This window comes from Oreochromis aureus, linkage group 23, assembly GCF_013358895.1.
Source record: "Oreochromis aureus strain Israel breed Guangdong linkage group 23, ZZ_aureus, whole genome shotgun sequence".
Lineage (NCBI taxonomy): Eukaryota > Metazoa > Chordata > Actinopteri > Cichliformes > Cichlidae > Oreochromis > Oreochromis aureus.
In genome coordinates this window covers 44,498,644-44,515,801 of record NC_052963.1, presented here as the reverse complement: position 1 = coordinate 44,515,801, position 17,158 = coordinate 44,498,644, and the positions used below count along the sequence as shown (strand labels likewise).

At 41.1% G+C, this 17,158-nt stretch overlaps 1 protein-coding gene across 6 annotated transcripts in view; it reads left to right on the top strand.

Moving 5' to 3' along the window:
• The window catches only part of LOC116323155 (voltage-dependent R-type calcium channel subunit alpha-1E), a 118,829-nt gene that overhangs the window by 64,277 nt on the left and 37,394 nt on the right, over window positions 1-17,158 (top strand). For all 6 annotated transcript variants that reach the window (XM_039607299.1, XM_039607298.1, XM_039607297.1 and 3 more), the window contains exons 7-9: window positions 14,415-14,518; window positions 15,853-16,011; window positions 16,702-16,892. In XM_039607299.1, coding sequence (XP_039463233.1) covers window positions 14,415-14,518; window positions 15,853-16,011; window positions 16,702-16,892 — 454 coding nt within the window. The remainder of the gene's footprint in view (window positions 1-14,414; window positions 14,519-15,852; window positions 16,012-16,701; window positions 16,893-17,158) is intronic.

Here is a 17,158-nt window from a genome sequence, read left to right as displayed (position 1 = left end):
TCAAGTGGACTTGACTTACAAGATTATGAGTTCTACCTGCACAAATAGTGCAATTACAACAAGCCTGCAGTAAATCCACTACGCTTTCAATCACACAGGCGGGAGCCCTCATTTAAAACTTCGCCCGTGGAAACACAACACATGAGTGTTAGCTCAGACTACAAAACCTTTCCTCAGTGAGTACCCCTGACTCACTCAACATTTTGTGTGAACATGTGTAATTATGGAAGCATTTGCTAAAAGTGTCAACGCTGGAGGCCGTGATTACCTCAGCAAGCTTCCTTGGTGTTTCAAGATGGCCTGTATTACACAGAGAGAGCGAGTGGGAGGGAGGTATGAAAAACCAGATGGCACTTACTGTTTCCTCAAAAGCTGTTATCATGTAACGGAGGGCTGTTGTGGTGGAAATTGGAATAGAGGGTTTTCCTCAGGCCCTCTCACATGGTTCACCAGCCGGTTACTCCTGCTGAAAAAGCAAGCTGTGAGGCAGAGACGCGAGGAGGAGAAGCATGGGAGAAAGAAAATAAGTGATGAAAAAGAAAGTGAAGAAGGATGAGATGGACAGAGCTGGAGGAAATGCGAAGAAAGACTATTTGCATAATCGCACATACTAATTGGTATCGTGGTCGACTCGTTGGCTGGTAAGCCCTCCATTAGAGTGGCAAAAGTTGGCAGAGGCAACGCCCACCACGGGTTTGTTTCATCACTGTGTGCCAGACCCTCAGGGGGGTGAGGAGGGGGGGTGGTTAGCGCAGAGGGAGCTGATGAGTGTAAAGATAAGGAACCTGGGAGATGAGCATTTCTCTGTGGCTCTTATATATAAGATAATGTTTTTATAGACAGACATTGCTGCCAAGTTTGTTATGAAGATTTTTTCTTTTCCTCTTTACTTCAGAAAACACATCTTCTTTTTTTTTATTCATTTGGATCCCCATTAACTGTGCCCTAAAGCTCAGCCAGTCTATAGAGATACTGCCAGCTAAGTACCTGAAATGTAATTTTAGAACACCAACAAGTAGAAAGAGGAGAGGAAGGGCTGTTTAGAAAGCCTGTAATAGGAAAATATCTGAAGCACAGAGGAAGGGAAAAGATACTCGGGAAAATAAATGGTGTAATATGGCTCTGATGTAGCAAACACTTTAAAATATTGTGTTTTCAAGACTTTGAGAAATCTGTCTGCCAAAGCAAAATTTCAAAACGGCAGCTAGTTATCTTGTTAATGCGACGCTTGTCTGTAAATGATAAATCATTTAAAATGTTGCACTGCAGATGCTGAAATATATTTCAACTCTAAATTCCTTAATAAAATATTTTTAGGGCAGTCAAAGAAAATGCTTCCTAACTCTCAGTCAAAAGAAGAACACAAGTCGTACTTTGATTATTCAGGTTTAGTTACATAGAAATCCTGTAATGTAATTTTATTCTAGTGAAACAATCACAAGTAACAAAAGTGAATGTAATGTTTATCGCTCACTTACCATTATATAGACTCATTTGCCACTTGTTGGATACACCAACACGATTATCTAATCAGCCAATGATCTGGCAGCAACTCAAGATATTTAGAGATGTAGACAGGATCAAGAAGACCTGCTGAAGTTCAAACTGAGCATCAGAATGGGGGAGAATGGTGGTCTAAGTGACTTTAAATGTGGCATGGTTGTTGGTACCAAAGTACTTCAGCCGGCATTTTCCCACCAATCATCTCCGGGGTGAAAAGAGAATAAGGAAAAAAAGAAAAAGAGAAAATATCCAGTGAGGAGCAGTTATCTGGATGAAATGCCAGAGGTCAGAGAAGAATAGGCAGACTGCTTTGGGCTGAGTGGACAACCCAGTATCACAGCAAAACCTGTAATAGACACACTGGTCCACAGTGTTCACTTCACACTCTGCTTCTCCAAAACATGGGATGGACACGCATGCAGACGTTACAGTTACATTATTTAAATGCAACAGTCTACCTGAGTATCCGTGTCCTTCCCTTTCTGACCGCAGTGCATCCATCTTCTGATGGCTGCTTTTAGCTTTGTGCTCCATGTAACAAAGCTCAAATCATCTCCAACTGGTTTCTTGAATATGAAAATGGGTTGAATATACTTGACTATAAATGGTCTCCATAGTCTCCAGCTCTCAATCCAGTAGAGCACCTTTAGGATGTGGAGAAACAGGAAATTAGCTTTCATGGATCGTAGAAAACTACAGTAACATTTCAATATGGACCAAAATTTCCGAGGAATGTTTGAGGGACTCTGTCTCGATTCTTCTTGGAACAGATTTAACAGTTCTGAAGGAAAAAAGGAGGTTCAACATTTTGCAAGGTGTATCTAATAAATTGTCTGAGGAGTGTAGTCTGTAGAGCCGCTGTCGTCAACATTATGTGGAAAATTAAGTTGTTGGCAAGCCCAATTATCTGTGGTCAAAAATATCTGTCACAATTTGTGTAATTAGGACTCAAATGCAGGACACAAGCAGACTGATTAACAAAGGCGAGACATCTTATTAAGAGTAATTTGAGGAGCTGGGTAAGAGCAGAAGTGCTGTAGGTGACGTCAGACGCCGGAGAAAAACGAATGGTGGCTCAAAATGAAACAAACACATTTTGAAACTTAAGTTACACCAAACAATTGATGGACAACAAAACATATCATTTCCAACACCCTGGAGGAGAATTGGACACTCCGGGCTTTACACTGACTGGTGTACATTGACTAGAGTTCCTCTTCCCCAGCCAAGCACGAGATGCTGTCTTCCAAGAGAGGTCGCCCGGCAGACTCCCCCAGAACAACATCACTGACTCAATCGATTAGCGATTGTCCAGCCTCGACCGCAGGTTGTTTCTGGTCGAAATTCTTCACCGGGAATTCCAGTCCCTAAGAGAATCTTTCAGCAGGAGTTGAAACCGCCGCGCTACAGGACTCAGTCAATTCTGTAACTGAAAATGTGACTCAGCTCAGTAAAGAAAATTAGAAAATAAATGGGCTTGTCAACGATCTCCAGGATCATAGCAGAGAGATAACCGGGTGTTTTCAGGCATCCCAGACTCTGCTGAGGAGGACGCAGAAGTTAACATTAAAACCTTCATCAAGACCCAGGTAGGTCACTATGGAGATGGACATTCCCTAGTGACATCATCACTCTCACCACCTTATGCATTGCTAAGAAGACTGTCTTCATGAACTGGAAAATAAAAATAATCTTAGTATTAATCAATATAGAGACCTTTTGTTCAACCATATTGGTCTTGAGACAGCCTCATCCACCACATCAGATCAATCTCTATGGGCTCCTTTGTTGGCTCCATTACCTAGTGGGGGTGGTGGTTCGTGGTTTTGTGACCGTTGCTATTGCAGTCGGGGGGTATTTACTTGGGGTGTCTGGAGGTTCCTTAGGGGTGGGTTGGACTGTGTTCCTGATCTGGATGGGGCTTTGGTGCTGCTCCTGTGTGGGTTGGGGGCGGGCTGGGGGACTTCTGGGGGCTCTCCACCTCCAGGCTGGGATTCTGGCTTTGCTTAGGCACTCGGGCTGCGGCTGGTGAGTCGTCAAGGTTGTCCCAGTAGGACCAGCGCAGGGACAACCGCGACCCCCACTCAGAGAAGAGCAGAAGAGAGCACTCTATCCCTCTTCTTCTCCTTTATCCCCCCCTCTCTTTCTGCTAGCTTTCTCCCCAAATTCACTTTCTTCCTTTTTCTTTTCTGTCTATTATGGTTGTAATAATCCAAAATAAAAAAATCCTAATAAAGTTCTAATAAAATATGACTATCAAGTGGACAATTATAATAAATGCCATAATGCCCCACTTGTACTAACAATTCTGATTGCTGCACTCTGTTGGACACGACAGGAGGAAAAGAGTAATAAACCTGAAGCATCAAATGTCCAGATGGTGGAGAGAGAATCAAAATCCAAAAAGACAAAGTGAAATCACAAACTGGCGCAAAGAAACAAAACAAAAAATAAACTTCTTATTGGCCATCAACAATACCACAAGAAACCAAACTCACTTCCAGAGTAATTAATCAAACCATGAGTGCAAAACTTCATAAATACTAAAACATAACTAGAAATCAAATGCTAAGAACTAACATTCAAGATCTACCAAGATGATAATTAAATTGAAATAGGAATCAAAAAACCTCAAAATAATAAAAACTTAAAAGAAGAGTAACAATGAACAGAAAGCCTAAACCAAGAGACCAAAACCAGGACAAGAACTTTATAAACCTGTTGAATTATTCTGCAATGTTATCTCGTCGTTTTGTACATTAACTTGGGAGAAAAGAGAAAATGACAGATTTATACCTTTAACTGACAGAAACAGTTCCTTTTGCTGTGAGAGCAGTTATATACTGCAGGCATCAGACTTTATTCTGACTATTTCCTACTCTATTACTACTGCCGACCGGGAGGGAGAGAGAGCTTCAAATTGATTTACATCAGTGAAGCCAACACCCTTAATATCAGCCAGCATGGGATATGCTATTTGTTTCTCTCCACCTCTTCACTGTATTTCTTCACCTCACATCTCTGCCCTCTTTCACTTGCTTTTGTTTCTTGGCTTTAGTTAAATTTTATTCAGTTTTTAATACATTTCTTAAGTTTCACTCTTTAAATGATGTTAATATCCCAGATAAGTTGTGAACATACATCACTGTACCTGACTCACTGAAGGCTGTGAGCACAATCTGTCTGGTGTGTGTATTACTGTTACTCATGCATATGAACCAAATGTGCCACTACTGCATGTCTTTTAGCCAACGCTGTATGTCTGCTTGGCATTCATGCACATGTTAGAAGTGACTATATCAAACTGTCTCTCACACACACACACACACACACACACACACACACACACACACACACACACACACACACACACACACACACATATTCACACAGACGTGTCCTCTCCAGTCTTATTTTCCATCTGTTGTCTGATCGATTGATGAGTTCAGACATAGCAGGGGTGGATATGTCCCCCTGAGCTGTTACCGTGGTGACTGAGAACCCCGCCCCAGGTCAGGCTGTCACTGGCTCCAGTCCCGCTGCTACAGTTAGTCAGAAAAGGACAGATAAGTGCAGATACACCTGTTTCTTTGTATGTTTATGTGCGTGAGTGATGGCAACGCTCTTCTCTCACATTTCATTTTGCATTTGTTTTAAAATAAACAAAGTGGAACATGATTAAGATGAAGAAAGAGAGCAGTTAGTGACATTTGAATCCTCATGCAGACGTGGTGTTTTACCTGTGATCTCATCCCGAGGCAGTGAATGATGATCATGATGCCGAGGAAGGTGACAGCCTAACAGGTTCTCTCTCTGCCCCTGTGTGCCCCCTGTCTTCTCTCTCCCTCCTTCATCCTTCTTGATACTATAAAGATGATGAATGGGCTGCGAAACAAAGACCGTGTCAGGGGTCTTTGTGCAGTCCAGTCTAGTATTTGATCAGAGATGATGAGGTGCTACACTGAGATCAAACTGGTTCCTCTTTTTGAAGGAACTGAAGTCAAATGAAATTCAATTTGCAACTTAAAGTTACACAAACTGAGGGAGGGTCAGGACCATTTCTCAGTTGTGACCTGGCAATTTGTCTTCACAAACTCAATTTTACTCAGACAAGCCTTTTACAAGAATTTAATTTTTGCTTGCAGTAAATCCTTTTCAGTCTTACATTTGTCTCTGAACAAGATCTGGTGAAAGACGTGATTGACAAACTACAAAGGGAGTACAGTCACAACTGACGTCTCCTCAGATGATGTTCAGAATGAAATTGCATTTTTCAGAGATAAACAGAAATGCATGTGCAGCCGGTGTCAGCGCCGAGGACCTTACTTAGCATACAGTGAGAGAGACTGAAACACACATGCTACCAACGTTACAATGCACCGGCTAAATTTGAATTTATATTTCGAGTGCATGAGTCATAAAGCAGAACAGTATAAATGTGTTAATACATCAATAAAGATGTTACATTAAAAAAAGTTCATTGTTATTGGGCACATCTTTGCTGGGTTTCTGTGTCCAATTAGATCTGAGAGATGCTGTATAGCGATTTACATCACACCTTTGGTCCTTTATGAATAATTCCAGCAAATATGGCTGAATTTAATGGCTGAATATAGAAAAAGGTTATTATTAAAAATGGAGTGATTTATCCACTCAACATGGAATTGTTGTCTTAAATCCAAAGTAATTTTGGTGTTTTGTGGTTTGGGCTTATTATAACTCCTTTTACAACATGAAACACACACTGGAGCGTGCCATTTTGTAGGTTTCTAGGTTCTATGCTTCCTCCCCACCTAAGCAGCATATTCACAGGAACACTAGAAGCTCGTTAGCTTTCTGACATATATGCCGTTAGTGATTTGTTATTGCCTCTCATATTTCAAAGTGAAAAATGCGGCTGAAGAGAAGATTTGTAACAGTCCAAATACATACTGTTTAGATTACAGCAATCATTGCTGTGTCTGTGAATCTTTGTTTTGACCACATCTTCTAAGAGGAGTCAGAATCAACAGTTATGTTGCCAAGAGAGACTACTGACATTAACCTGAGCCTGAATACAGACACCACGCTCACCTCTGGAGGTTTTCACTTGTAGAAAATCCTCCTTTGATCTCTGCTGGAGTCTGGCTGAGGGGGGGGGTCAAAGTACCTGACTAACCATTAACCGTGAATTTGCATTAGAAGATTGCTTTCAGTGTACTGTGTAAGTGGCGCTGTGGTTTGTAAAAAGCTATAAACTTCGACCTCAGATGCTGCTCGGTGTTTCTTAAGGGCGCTCTGGTTTGTCACTGTCAAAATGATGTCAGTGTCAATGGAGCTCCTTAAGCCATATTGCTGTCACAGTTGTATCACTGCCAGGAAGCGGTATGTAGCACTGGCTTTGAGACAGAAGGCAACCTTCAGCCCAAACACAGTATTTACTTCTTTATATTTGTATCCATCTCAAAAGGAACACTTGAAAAGTCATTGTAAGTTTGCTATTGGGACTATATTTTTTATACTTTATATAATTGTAATATGATAATACAGTAATTCCGATTATCATATTACAATATTATAATAAATACATTATAAAATTAATAATTTATAAAACATCCTATATTATAATTTACTGAGATGCGCACACATGTGCAGCTCCCTGGATAAAAATGTACTGTTGATGTTAAAGGAGCACCTCCACGAGCACCAGATCTCAATCCAGGAGAACACATTTGGGCTGTGTGAAATGGGACAGTCGCATCACGGATGTTCAGTCGACAAATCTGAGGAACTGTGTGATGTTATTATGTCAGAATAGGCCAAAATCACATTAATGTTTCCAGCACCTTGTTGATGGGATTCAACTGGGTACCAGTGAGGTGGACCTATTAAAGTTGTTAGAAGTGTAGAAATTTTTTTGCTGCATAAGAAGTATTTGTACTATCACACCATCAATACTTTTCATTGATGGTGTGATTTTAATCAATTTTACCAGCATCTACTGATACTCAAAATTGTCCCTTTATGACTTCATTGTGAATTAAATGATAGTCATTTATAACAGGTGTATGTGAGTGTGTGTGATGTAAAAAGTCTTGGTGTACTGACTCATGTCTGCACTAAGCTAAATTAACATCTCTCCTTCATTCACAGTCTCTCAGTTTCTCTGACTTCTAACAGATGGCTACTAAATCATTTACCCATATTTATTATTCATTCTGGCCAAAGAGCAAACATTTAGCTAACTGACATATAAACCAATATGCAGGCTGATAAACCCGGGCCAGTATCTCAGGCTGTTGATTTAAGGAATGGTTCCATCCATCCATCCATCCATCCATCCATCCATCCATCCATCCATCCATCCATCCATCCATCCATCCATCCATCCACTGATCTTGCACAACAAATTGTATTTCTTATGTGCGTGCGTTTGGGGTTCCTGCTGTTTTTCGGTGAGGAGGAGAGAATAAAAAGGACAAATGAGGGGGGAGTTAAAAATGAGTGAGTACACTGTGGGAGGCACAGAGGCTTATATCAACTAAACCAACCAGAGCAGCACTGTAGGAGTTTTTTTTCATGCAATTCCTTCTTGTGCACACACCACCCACCACACTGTGAGCCTCTAGAGCAGCGGTTTTAATTGATTGTCCTGCAGAATCTTACATCTCCCTAAACAGGAACCCTGTGATGTATTTTTAAAAAATCACGCTCAGCTGTTCCTTCCTCCCTTCCACAGGTAGGACTGTGTTGTACTGTAAGTGAAAAACTTTGAGGAACTGTTTCTCTATTGTTAGAGTTTTCACAAAGATTAAGACTCGTGCTCAGGGACACATCAGCTGGGAGGATATTGGCTGGGAAGGCAGTTGGGTCTTACTTTAAGATGCTAGATTTAATTAAGCTATTCTTTCAACATTTAGTGTAATGCACAAAAAATGGTGTTAGTCTTCCTGCTGAGACAAAACTTTCTATCTCCTTGCAAGAATTCTCTTTCATGAATAGTAACATGTGTATACTGTATTGTACTGCGTGAACTTAGTTGAAGCCTCTTCTGACAAAGTCCCAGGTTCATTCCAGGTGATGGGAGAGATGATTTGGAACAAAGTGATTATACAGCTTGAAGCGTTAGAAAATAGCAACTGCATAACCAGCAGTGACGAAATAATTCAATAATTAACTGTGACAATAAAATAAAATCGCAGCATCTGTTGCAATAAATCTGCTCATTTCCAGTAGCCAGTGTACCTTATTAACTCTTTGTTCTTGAGTAATGTTTAATACCCCTACAAAGTGCAAAATGGCAACAAAACACCTTCGGTATCAGAATCTTTGATTAATTCTTATTGTTTAACATCCAGTTTTCTTAGCTTCACCTCATGCTATGTTTCCTGCGTAGTGCTGCTGGAGTCTCTCCTCCTGATGCAATCTACTGGAAACTGTACACATGAAACATTGATGACTGTGTGCCGTACGCGCGATTGGGTTCTTCCATGGAAGTAAGGGCAATCACGACTCTTCTGTATCCCTCAACATTACAGAGGTCCTTCAGTTGACTTTAGGATATTGGCTGTGTCCAGAATCAGTCACTCCTCACTATAAAGTGGACTGTTTAGAGGTTGCTACTTTTTAGTGTTGTCCAAAAAGGGAGAATAGTGGACACGGAGCATCCTACACTGGCATGAAGAGTATAACTCCTGCTTATTACCCGTGATGATAAATCAACATTTCAACCCAAACAGAAAGCCCAGGTTGCACTTGCACTGAGTCAGACGTGCACAAAAAGCCAAACAAGAAGTGCAAAGAGGAAAAGGTCATAAGGAACACGTAAACTACATCAAACACTAATAGGAGTAGGAAGTACCAACACGAAAGACACACAAAGATCTAACCTTCAGAATAAAACATTAAAAAAATAAAACATCCCCACTGTCCAGTTAGATCATGTTTCTGTTATTCTTAGTTAGTAGTTATCAAGTTATTCTTCTTTTTTCCTGCTTTGCTCTGGTCAGCACGTCTCTCTGGTGTCTTGTTTTCAGTTTTACTTCCTCAGCAGTTTTGTGGTTATTATTCAGACCTGTGTGTCATTACCTTCCTGGAGCCAATTCCCTGATTACCTTCATGTGTATAAATAGTCTGGTCTTCTTTAGAGTCTTTGTCAGATTATCTCTATCTTCCTTTGTGGGCACAGCTAGTTTGTGGCACTTGGCTCTGAAGGGTTGTTGTTCTTTCTTTCTGCAGTGAGAACCGCCACTGAAAAATACACTTTGATTATAAAGGATTTTTGCCTAGAAAGAATGAAAAGAAATGAACTGTATTTTCTTAGTCTTTTCTCCCAGAGACCAATCCTCATATGGCACCATCACTCATCCTCCTCGTTTAGGATTTTTACGACATATAAAATTCTCTGCAACTGTCACTGATCTTGGCTGACTTGAGGTAGAAACTGATGATAATCTCAAATTCTGGCAATGCATAGAAAATAATGCAAAATTAACTGTAGTTTACCTGAATTAATCAGTTAATATAAAAATCTGATTTAGACAGCTCGTTTAAATTTGTGTTCTTCAAGCTCAAAACTCGTTTTATCAGAGCACGGTGATATTTATAGTTAACTTTCTAAACAAAAATTCTAAAAATGTGCCAGCTATGAGTAAATGATTTCAAATAAAACCATAGACCCATCGTTCTTCTTTTAAATGGTAGATATTTTCAGTTAGAAGGATAAATACAGATGTAAATAACAGTGCTAATGACAGAGTAACCGGTCTCTGTGGTGCCATATTGTGCATGCTTGCTTGAGGCACTTAAGGCCCCCGCGGACCCACACAGGTGTTTTTAGTTAACATGCTAATTACACCTGTATTTTTTGTGCTTTTTTTTTACTATAACAGTATTAGTCAAAGGAGTTTGCAAAGAAAAGCGTCTGGACTTCTTTAAGTTGCTTGAAGACGTTTCACCTCTCATCCGAGAAGCTTCTTCAGTTCTAAGGTCAAATGGCCGAGAGTCCCAGATTTAAACTCAGTGGGAGTATCCCCCCAAAGAGGGACAAAGGACTCCCTGGTGATCCTCTAATCACATGAGCCAAGGTGTGAAAGTGGGTGTGGGTCCTAATCAGCCAGAGTTTCGGGTGAGCTCATTGTGAAACCTGGCCCCACCTTGTCATGTGAATTCCTGAGGTCAGATGGCCCAGGATGTGAGTGGGCGTTAAGGCGTCTGGGGAGGGAACTCAAAACTGGATTATAGATGGCAGACAGTTGGTGTCGTAAACCACCGCCTCTGTTCAAAGATGGTCGCTCATGGTCGCACCTTCTCGGATGAGAGGTGAAACGTCTTCAAGCAACTTAAAGAAGTCCAGACGCTTTTCTTTGCAAATTCCTTTGACTACGATGACCTGGATGACTGAGAACCTTCACAGATATAACAGTGTTACAAATGTAATGTAACAAAACCGCCAAGCACTAATAAAATAATAACAGTGTACCTATCCTAACAGGTGCAACAAAACTCACGTGTCCATCAAGCCCAACTGGCAGACGCCCACACAGTCCTTAAAAGAGCTTTCATCAGTCAGCATAAGTGAAAACACCTGCGTGGATGCGCTGTGGGGTTTTAATGGAAGGAAATCATTAAAATCATATTAATGTTCCTTGATTTTCATGCTCTTGCTGTTGCAAGGGTTCATTTTGGAGAAATGGCAAATGCTGTAAGTGAGGAATGGCTCTCTGAATAGTGTTAGAGGTGTTGCAGTGTCAAATAATGACACGTTACAAAATACAATATGGATTACTGTGTGTGTGTAACAGAGTCCACGGCAGACCTGATGACATGCTCATGCTTTCCAGTATAATCTTTATTAACACTCACGGTTGCCGTACACAATCACACGGCCGCAGCTTTCCAGCTCAGCCGAACACTCCAACAACAACATGACATCAGTCCGCACAGAGGCGTGATTGCGGATGCCGTGCAGGTGCGTCCGCCTTCCCTGCAACAACACCGCAGACCACGCCCTGTCACAGTGTGTTGTACACATTGAAAGTTATTCCATAACACATAATCAGTCATTTAAGAACAATAAAAGAGGATTTTCTTCTGCTGGAATATAATTAGAATTCTTATTTTAACACACAAAACTGACCCTGTGACTCAAAAGCTGCAGACCGGTAATTAATGTCATTACAATATCCAGGTGCGCTCACATCACATTCGTTAACAGCTCAACAGTGACACAGAGCATAAGTCACAACGTTATCAGTATCACGGCACGACAGCTGTCACGCCAGATTTGTCACGCAGCAGGGAGCTGTCACCTCTGCAGGGTATGTCATTGTTACTCACTTATCATGGCTGACAACTCTGACCAGGGCATCGGCTAAGTTCACTACAGTGCGTCTCACATAACGCTCGCAGATATGTTCAGAGTGAACAGACACATTTCTCTGTCTGACAGATACCAGTGACTAAAAGCGACTTTATTAATTTTCAGAAACACCAGTCACCTTTGAGCTTTGAGCTGTCCCCTCGATCAGTTAGGTTGTCTAAAAATTTATTACAAGGGTGCAAAAACCCAAACCCCCTTGTTGCCATAGGACCCCCTACAGTTGTAGGTGTAGCCCTGTGAAAGGCTCCCGAATTAATTTTATTTTGAATCTTCTTTTCAGAAATCTATTGAAAAATTAAAAGAAACTGCTGAATAACCAACACTTATTTGTGTTTGTTTTATTTCATCCTTTAACTCTGGACCACTTCACGGTGTTCATGAATACAATGGTGACTAATACCACTAAAAATGAATATTCCTGCATTACCGAGAAGGAAGTCTACTGGGAGGTGCCAAACTCCTTCTTTGAGCCAAATCGGCCATGTGTTGTGCTTCCCTTGGCTGATTTAAATCTGCCACTTTCTGAGGCCAACCTTCACCTTCCTCATGTCCATCACGTAGGTGGTGCCAATGGCCAGACGGCTGTAATGTGCAATATGTCTGTAACAGTAATGAGTAAAGCAGGCTGTGGGACAGAGGGAATTGTTAGTGAAAGCATGTTTCTGCAACATTTCATTAGGTTTTTTTCTAATAAATCTAATAACATATAGGCTAATTTGGTGCTATGTATTACCCAAAATATTGACTTACAGATGGCATTTTTTTTTATCTTTTAGCAGGGGAAACAAGCTTCTATACATCTGTGTCTTAGCTCTAATGGCCTCAATCCATTTTCATACTATGAGTCATTTATTTTCTGTACTGGTAGGCTTTAGCAGTAACTACCAGTATGCTTAGTGTGGCTATAATACGTTATTTGGAAATGTTGTCTCACAAACTAACAAACAAGCAAAACCTTTTACCCCAAATATGGTTTTTGACTTTTCTAACTGCGGTTGCACCAAGGTCCCAAAACACAATCTAACTTCTGCAAATGGTTGATGCTGCAAAACGAAGCCTGGGACGTCCTCTGAATATCAGCGGACTGAATGAGTCATTTTTAGAGCCTTCATCGCCATAACAGTTAAAGAGCAGCCAGGACTGACGGTCTGAAGAAAGATGGAAAGATGAGGGAAGTCGAGGATGAAATGACGGCGGTGTCAGGAGGGAGCGGAGCGAGTGATTGGATTAAAAGGAGGGAAGGAGACGAGAGAGAAAACAGGAATAATCAGAGCGTTAGTGAACTGTTGAGGCTGGGATGAGGAGGGAGTGGCTTCAGGTGTGAATGTAGTTCTATTTCTATATCTGCGTGGATGACGGGGAGCTATTTTAATCCTCCTCATCCCCCATCTCTTTATCTTTTTTCTTTCTTTTCATAATTAAATCAAATGACACTCCTTGTCTTCTAACAGTACAGACCGAACTAATTCTCACCACTCTATCACAGGAATGTAATTGGGTCTGTGATGCTGCGTTTCTAGCTGTGTGATAACCAAGTATGCAATTACTGTTGAGCAAATTACTGCACATAAAGATGATACCATAAATCATCTGTGATAATCCACCTATCAGTTCGCTTAGCTCGTCTGTCTTTACTTTTTGATCATAAGTACGGTCCTGAAATAAAATGCTGTATCAGTCTTCCCTTAGCAAACCTATCTTCTAATCCCGTTGCACTGCTTTTCTTTTGTTTATACCTCACTTCTTCATCCTTCTCTGCCTCCCACTCTGCAGGCATCAAGGTGAAAGTGGAATAAATGAGTGCTCAGGTCGGTGGACAACGTAAAAACAGAATGAATCAGAGGTGGAGTATAATTGGGAAGGTGGTTGAATGGCAGGTAGAGAAGAAGAGGGGGAGAGAGAGGTTTAGGGATGAAGGGCAAGATATGAGGATACAGAGAAAGGGGAAGCAGGAGGGCAGACTAATGAGAGACCAGGGGTGAGATCACCAGACACGATTTTTTTTCTTTCTTGTCATTTTGAGGACTGAAGGCCACAGAGGTGTTTTTTAGAGAGAAAACAAGACAAACAAAGTGAAAATGAAAGCTGTGAAGGGCTTTGTGTAGAGCATAAAAGGCTGGCGTGTTTGTAACGTGTCCACATGTGTGTTTGTCCGCGAGCTTCGCGTCCCTGCAGCCTGAGGGTGTCCTGCCTTCTCCTGATGGAGCTGCTTTCTTTGTTCTCCCCCTAAATAGCAGTTGTCACGGCCGTCCTCCCACACAGAGGGAAAGAGCCAAAAGTCCCCCAAATAATCATTGTTGTTGTTGCTCCTCTGTGTTGTGTGCCTGCTGGAGACCCTCTCGTCATCACAGTCGCTATCTAAGCGCTGCAGCCGTCCTCCGACACTGTGCACGCTGGCCTCCTGTTTTTATTTTTTGACACGGCTCCGCGCAGCCTACAGAGCATGAAATTGTGGTATTAATGTGCATCTGCGAAACAGTGACAGTCCTGTTCTTTCTCTTTGTCTTCTGTTTGTGTGGGTTTACACATGCACACGCGTTTGCTCGTTAAGGATCCTGGCTGCAGCAGGGGCACATATGAACATCTCAGTGGACTTGAGGACGTTGAGAGCTGTGCGAGTACTTCGACCTCTCAAGCTGGTCTCGGGCATCCCCAGTGAGTTTCACGTATACTAAATCAATATGCTGTCGTTGTCCTTTTCATCTGGATCTATGTATGCGCAGGCTGCTCGTGATAAAGAGGATTAATGGGTAAGCTTAAGCAAGTGGCAAAATAAAAACAACAACCCCATTATTGGCAAATACTGATATTTGGTATCAGCATAAGGACAGCTGTTGTTTTTATTTAAGGTATTGCCTCGTAGCCTTCTGGAAAACTAATCAATAACATTGTAACAGTCAAACAAGAAGCACTCAGAGAGCACAAACCTCCACAAAGCAGCTCGCTTACTTTTAGGGGAATAGTAAAGTGTCGTGTTTTGTATGTAAACATTATGTCGGAGTAGATAATAGATAACAGCTATAACTGGACGTGAATGACTTGAGCTTATTATATAATATTAAACTACAATATATTTCTAACTAGGCAGCTCATCCGTTCTCTTCACAAAACTTTCTTTAACGATATGACACATTTTGGGATCAATTTGAAAGAAAGGCAGATGTAAAATGTCAAAGGTGAGGTCAGAGGTCACATGTGATATTTAGAATCTCCACATAGAAGTGTCATTTCCTGATATAGCCAGTAAAACAAAGGCAGCAGCACTTTAGGCAAGGTTTAAAAAATAAAATACATTTTCTTGAAATTTTGACCTTTTTGACCGTAAAGAAGAGGTCAAAGGTCAAAAGTAACATGATACTTAGAATCACCACATTATCCCTGTCCCTGTATCCATATATGCTGTCACATTAATTCGCTCTATGTTACATTATCATCACTTTGACTTTCAGATCAATCTATTGACCTTGCAGAAGAGGTCAAAGGTCAAATGTGACATAATATTTTAAATCTCTATACAATACTTTCTACATGTTGACAACACACACCACACTTGTAAAATTCATACTTGAACTTCTCTTTATTTTCCACCAATAAATCATTTAGCTGACCTTGTTTAGTAGATGTCAGCTAAAATTTGAATTGTTATTAACATCACCCCCACGCAACACCCGTACAAAGTTTTATCAGAACTCATTCAAGACTGTTCAAACTATAATGTTTACACACACAAAGAACTACATGCACACACACAAACGATACCAAAAGCATAGCCTCCTTCTTTCAAACATCATGTCCTCGTTCATCTCAACAGATTTGCAACACTTTTCACTTTGTAGCAATTTTTCACTAGAAAGAAGTCCAAAAGGATTTTATGAGAAGCTTCAGCTGATGCATTTAAATTGTTGTGTGTGTGTGTGTGTGTGTGTGTGTGTGTGTGTGTGTGTGTGTGTGTGTGTGTGTGTGTGTGTGTGTGTGTGCTCTCCCTCCAGGTCTGCAGATAGTCTTGAAGTCTATAATGAAGGCCATGGTTCCTCTGCTACAGATTGGTCTGCTACTCTTTTTTGCGATCCTCATGTTCGCCATCATCGGTTTAGAGTTTTACAGCGGCAAACTCCACTACAGCTGCATCCCGAAGCCTGGGATCCTGGGTACAGACGCTCAGCGTTCATCTTTGTTTCACATATGTTAGTTACTGTTAGTGCAGTGACTTATCTCTTTCACTGTTTGCTATTTGGCTATTATCTTTAAGAAGCCATTGCACTTTCTATCCAAGTAACTATAGGTCTGTTACTCAGTTGTACACACATGAACATAGGGATGTATATGCACATTTTTACCTCATTTCTGAAAGTATTAAGATATTTCATTTATATATCTTTGAATGTCAAAGAGACAACATTGTCTCATAGATAAGTTATGTTTGTGTGCAGCAGTCTCATGCATGTTTATGCCCCTCTTTAGGTAGTAGCTCTGCACTCATAATCACAAATGCATACACACATGGGCACAGACACACACCATACTAGGCTGCACCTGGAGATGTGATCAAACCAAACCCTCTTCTGTATAATTAAACCCAACAATGCAGGTTGGCACAATGGCTCATTGTACATTCATAGGTATCATTAACCTCTGAGCAGCTCCTGTCACACACGAGCTGAATGGACAGTCTGATAACACAGACATACTCGAGTATTTTGTGTCAATAGATGGTCAGATTACTAGAAAGTGGACATTGATTGGTTTAAGCGGTTCATGCTAAATCCTGAAGTGGACCAGATCAGGTTTTTCACTTTCACTGTGAGTATGTTTTTCTCACTTTTCATCTGTCTGTTCAGAAAATGAGACTATGGACTCATCTGAGGTCGAGTTTCCGTGTGGCGTGCGTAAGTGTCCCGCCAAATACACCTGCAACGATACCTGGATCGGGCCCAATGATGGCATCACGCAGTTTGACAACATCCTGTTTGCTGTACTCACCGTCTTCCAGTGTATCACCATGGAAGGATGGACCACTGTACTCTACAATGTAAGATAGCTAACACGCACAGCTCTGCCATTCATAGTATTTCGCTGGATTGCTGCAAATTATTAAAGCATAGCAGTAGTTTATTACAATTCAGACTCCATTAACCTCAATGAGCAGAAAGCAGCTTTAGCTGCAGGATGTTATTGACTGCTAAGTGGATGTTTGCGACCTCTGACGTAGTTTAGCTGCGGATGGAGAATATGGGGGAATATGTTAGTAGGTGATGGTTTTCTTTAGTTCTGATCCTGCCATTTTAAGACCTCTGG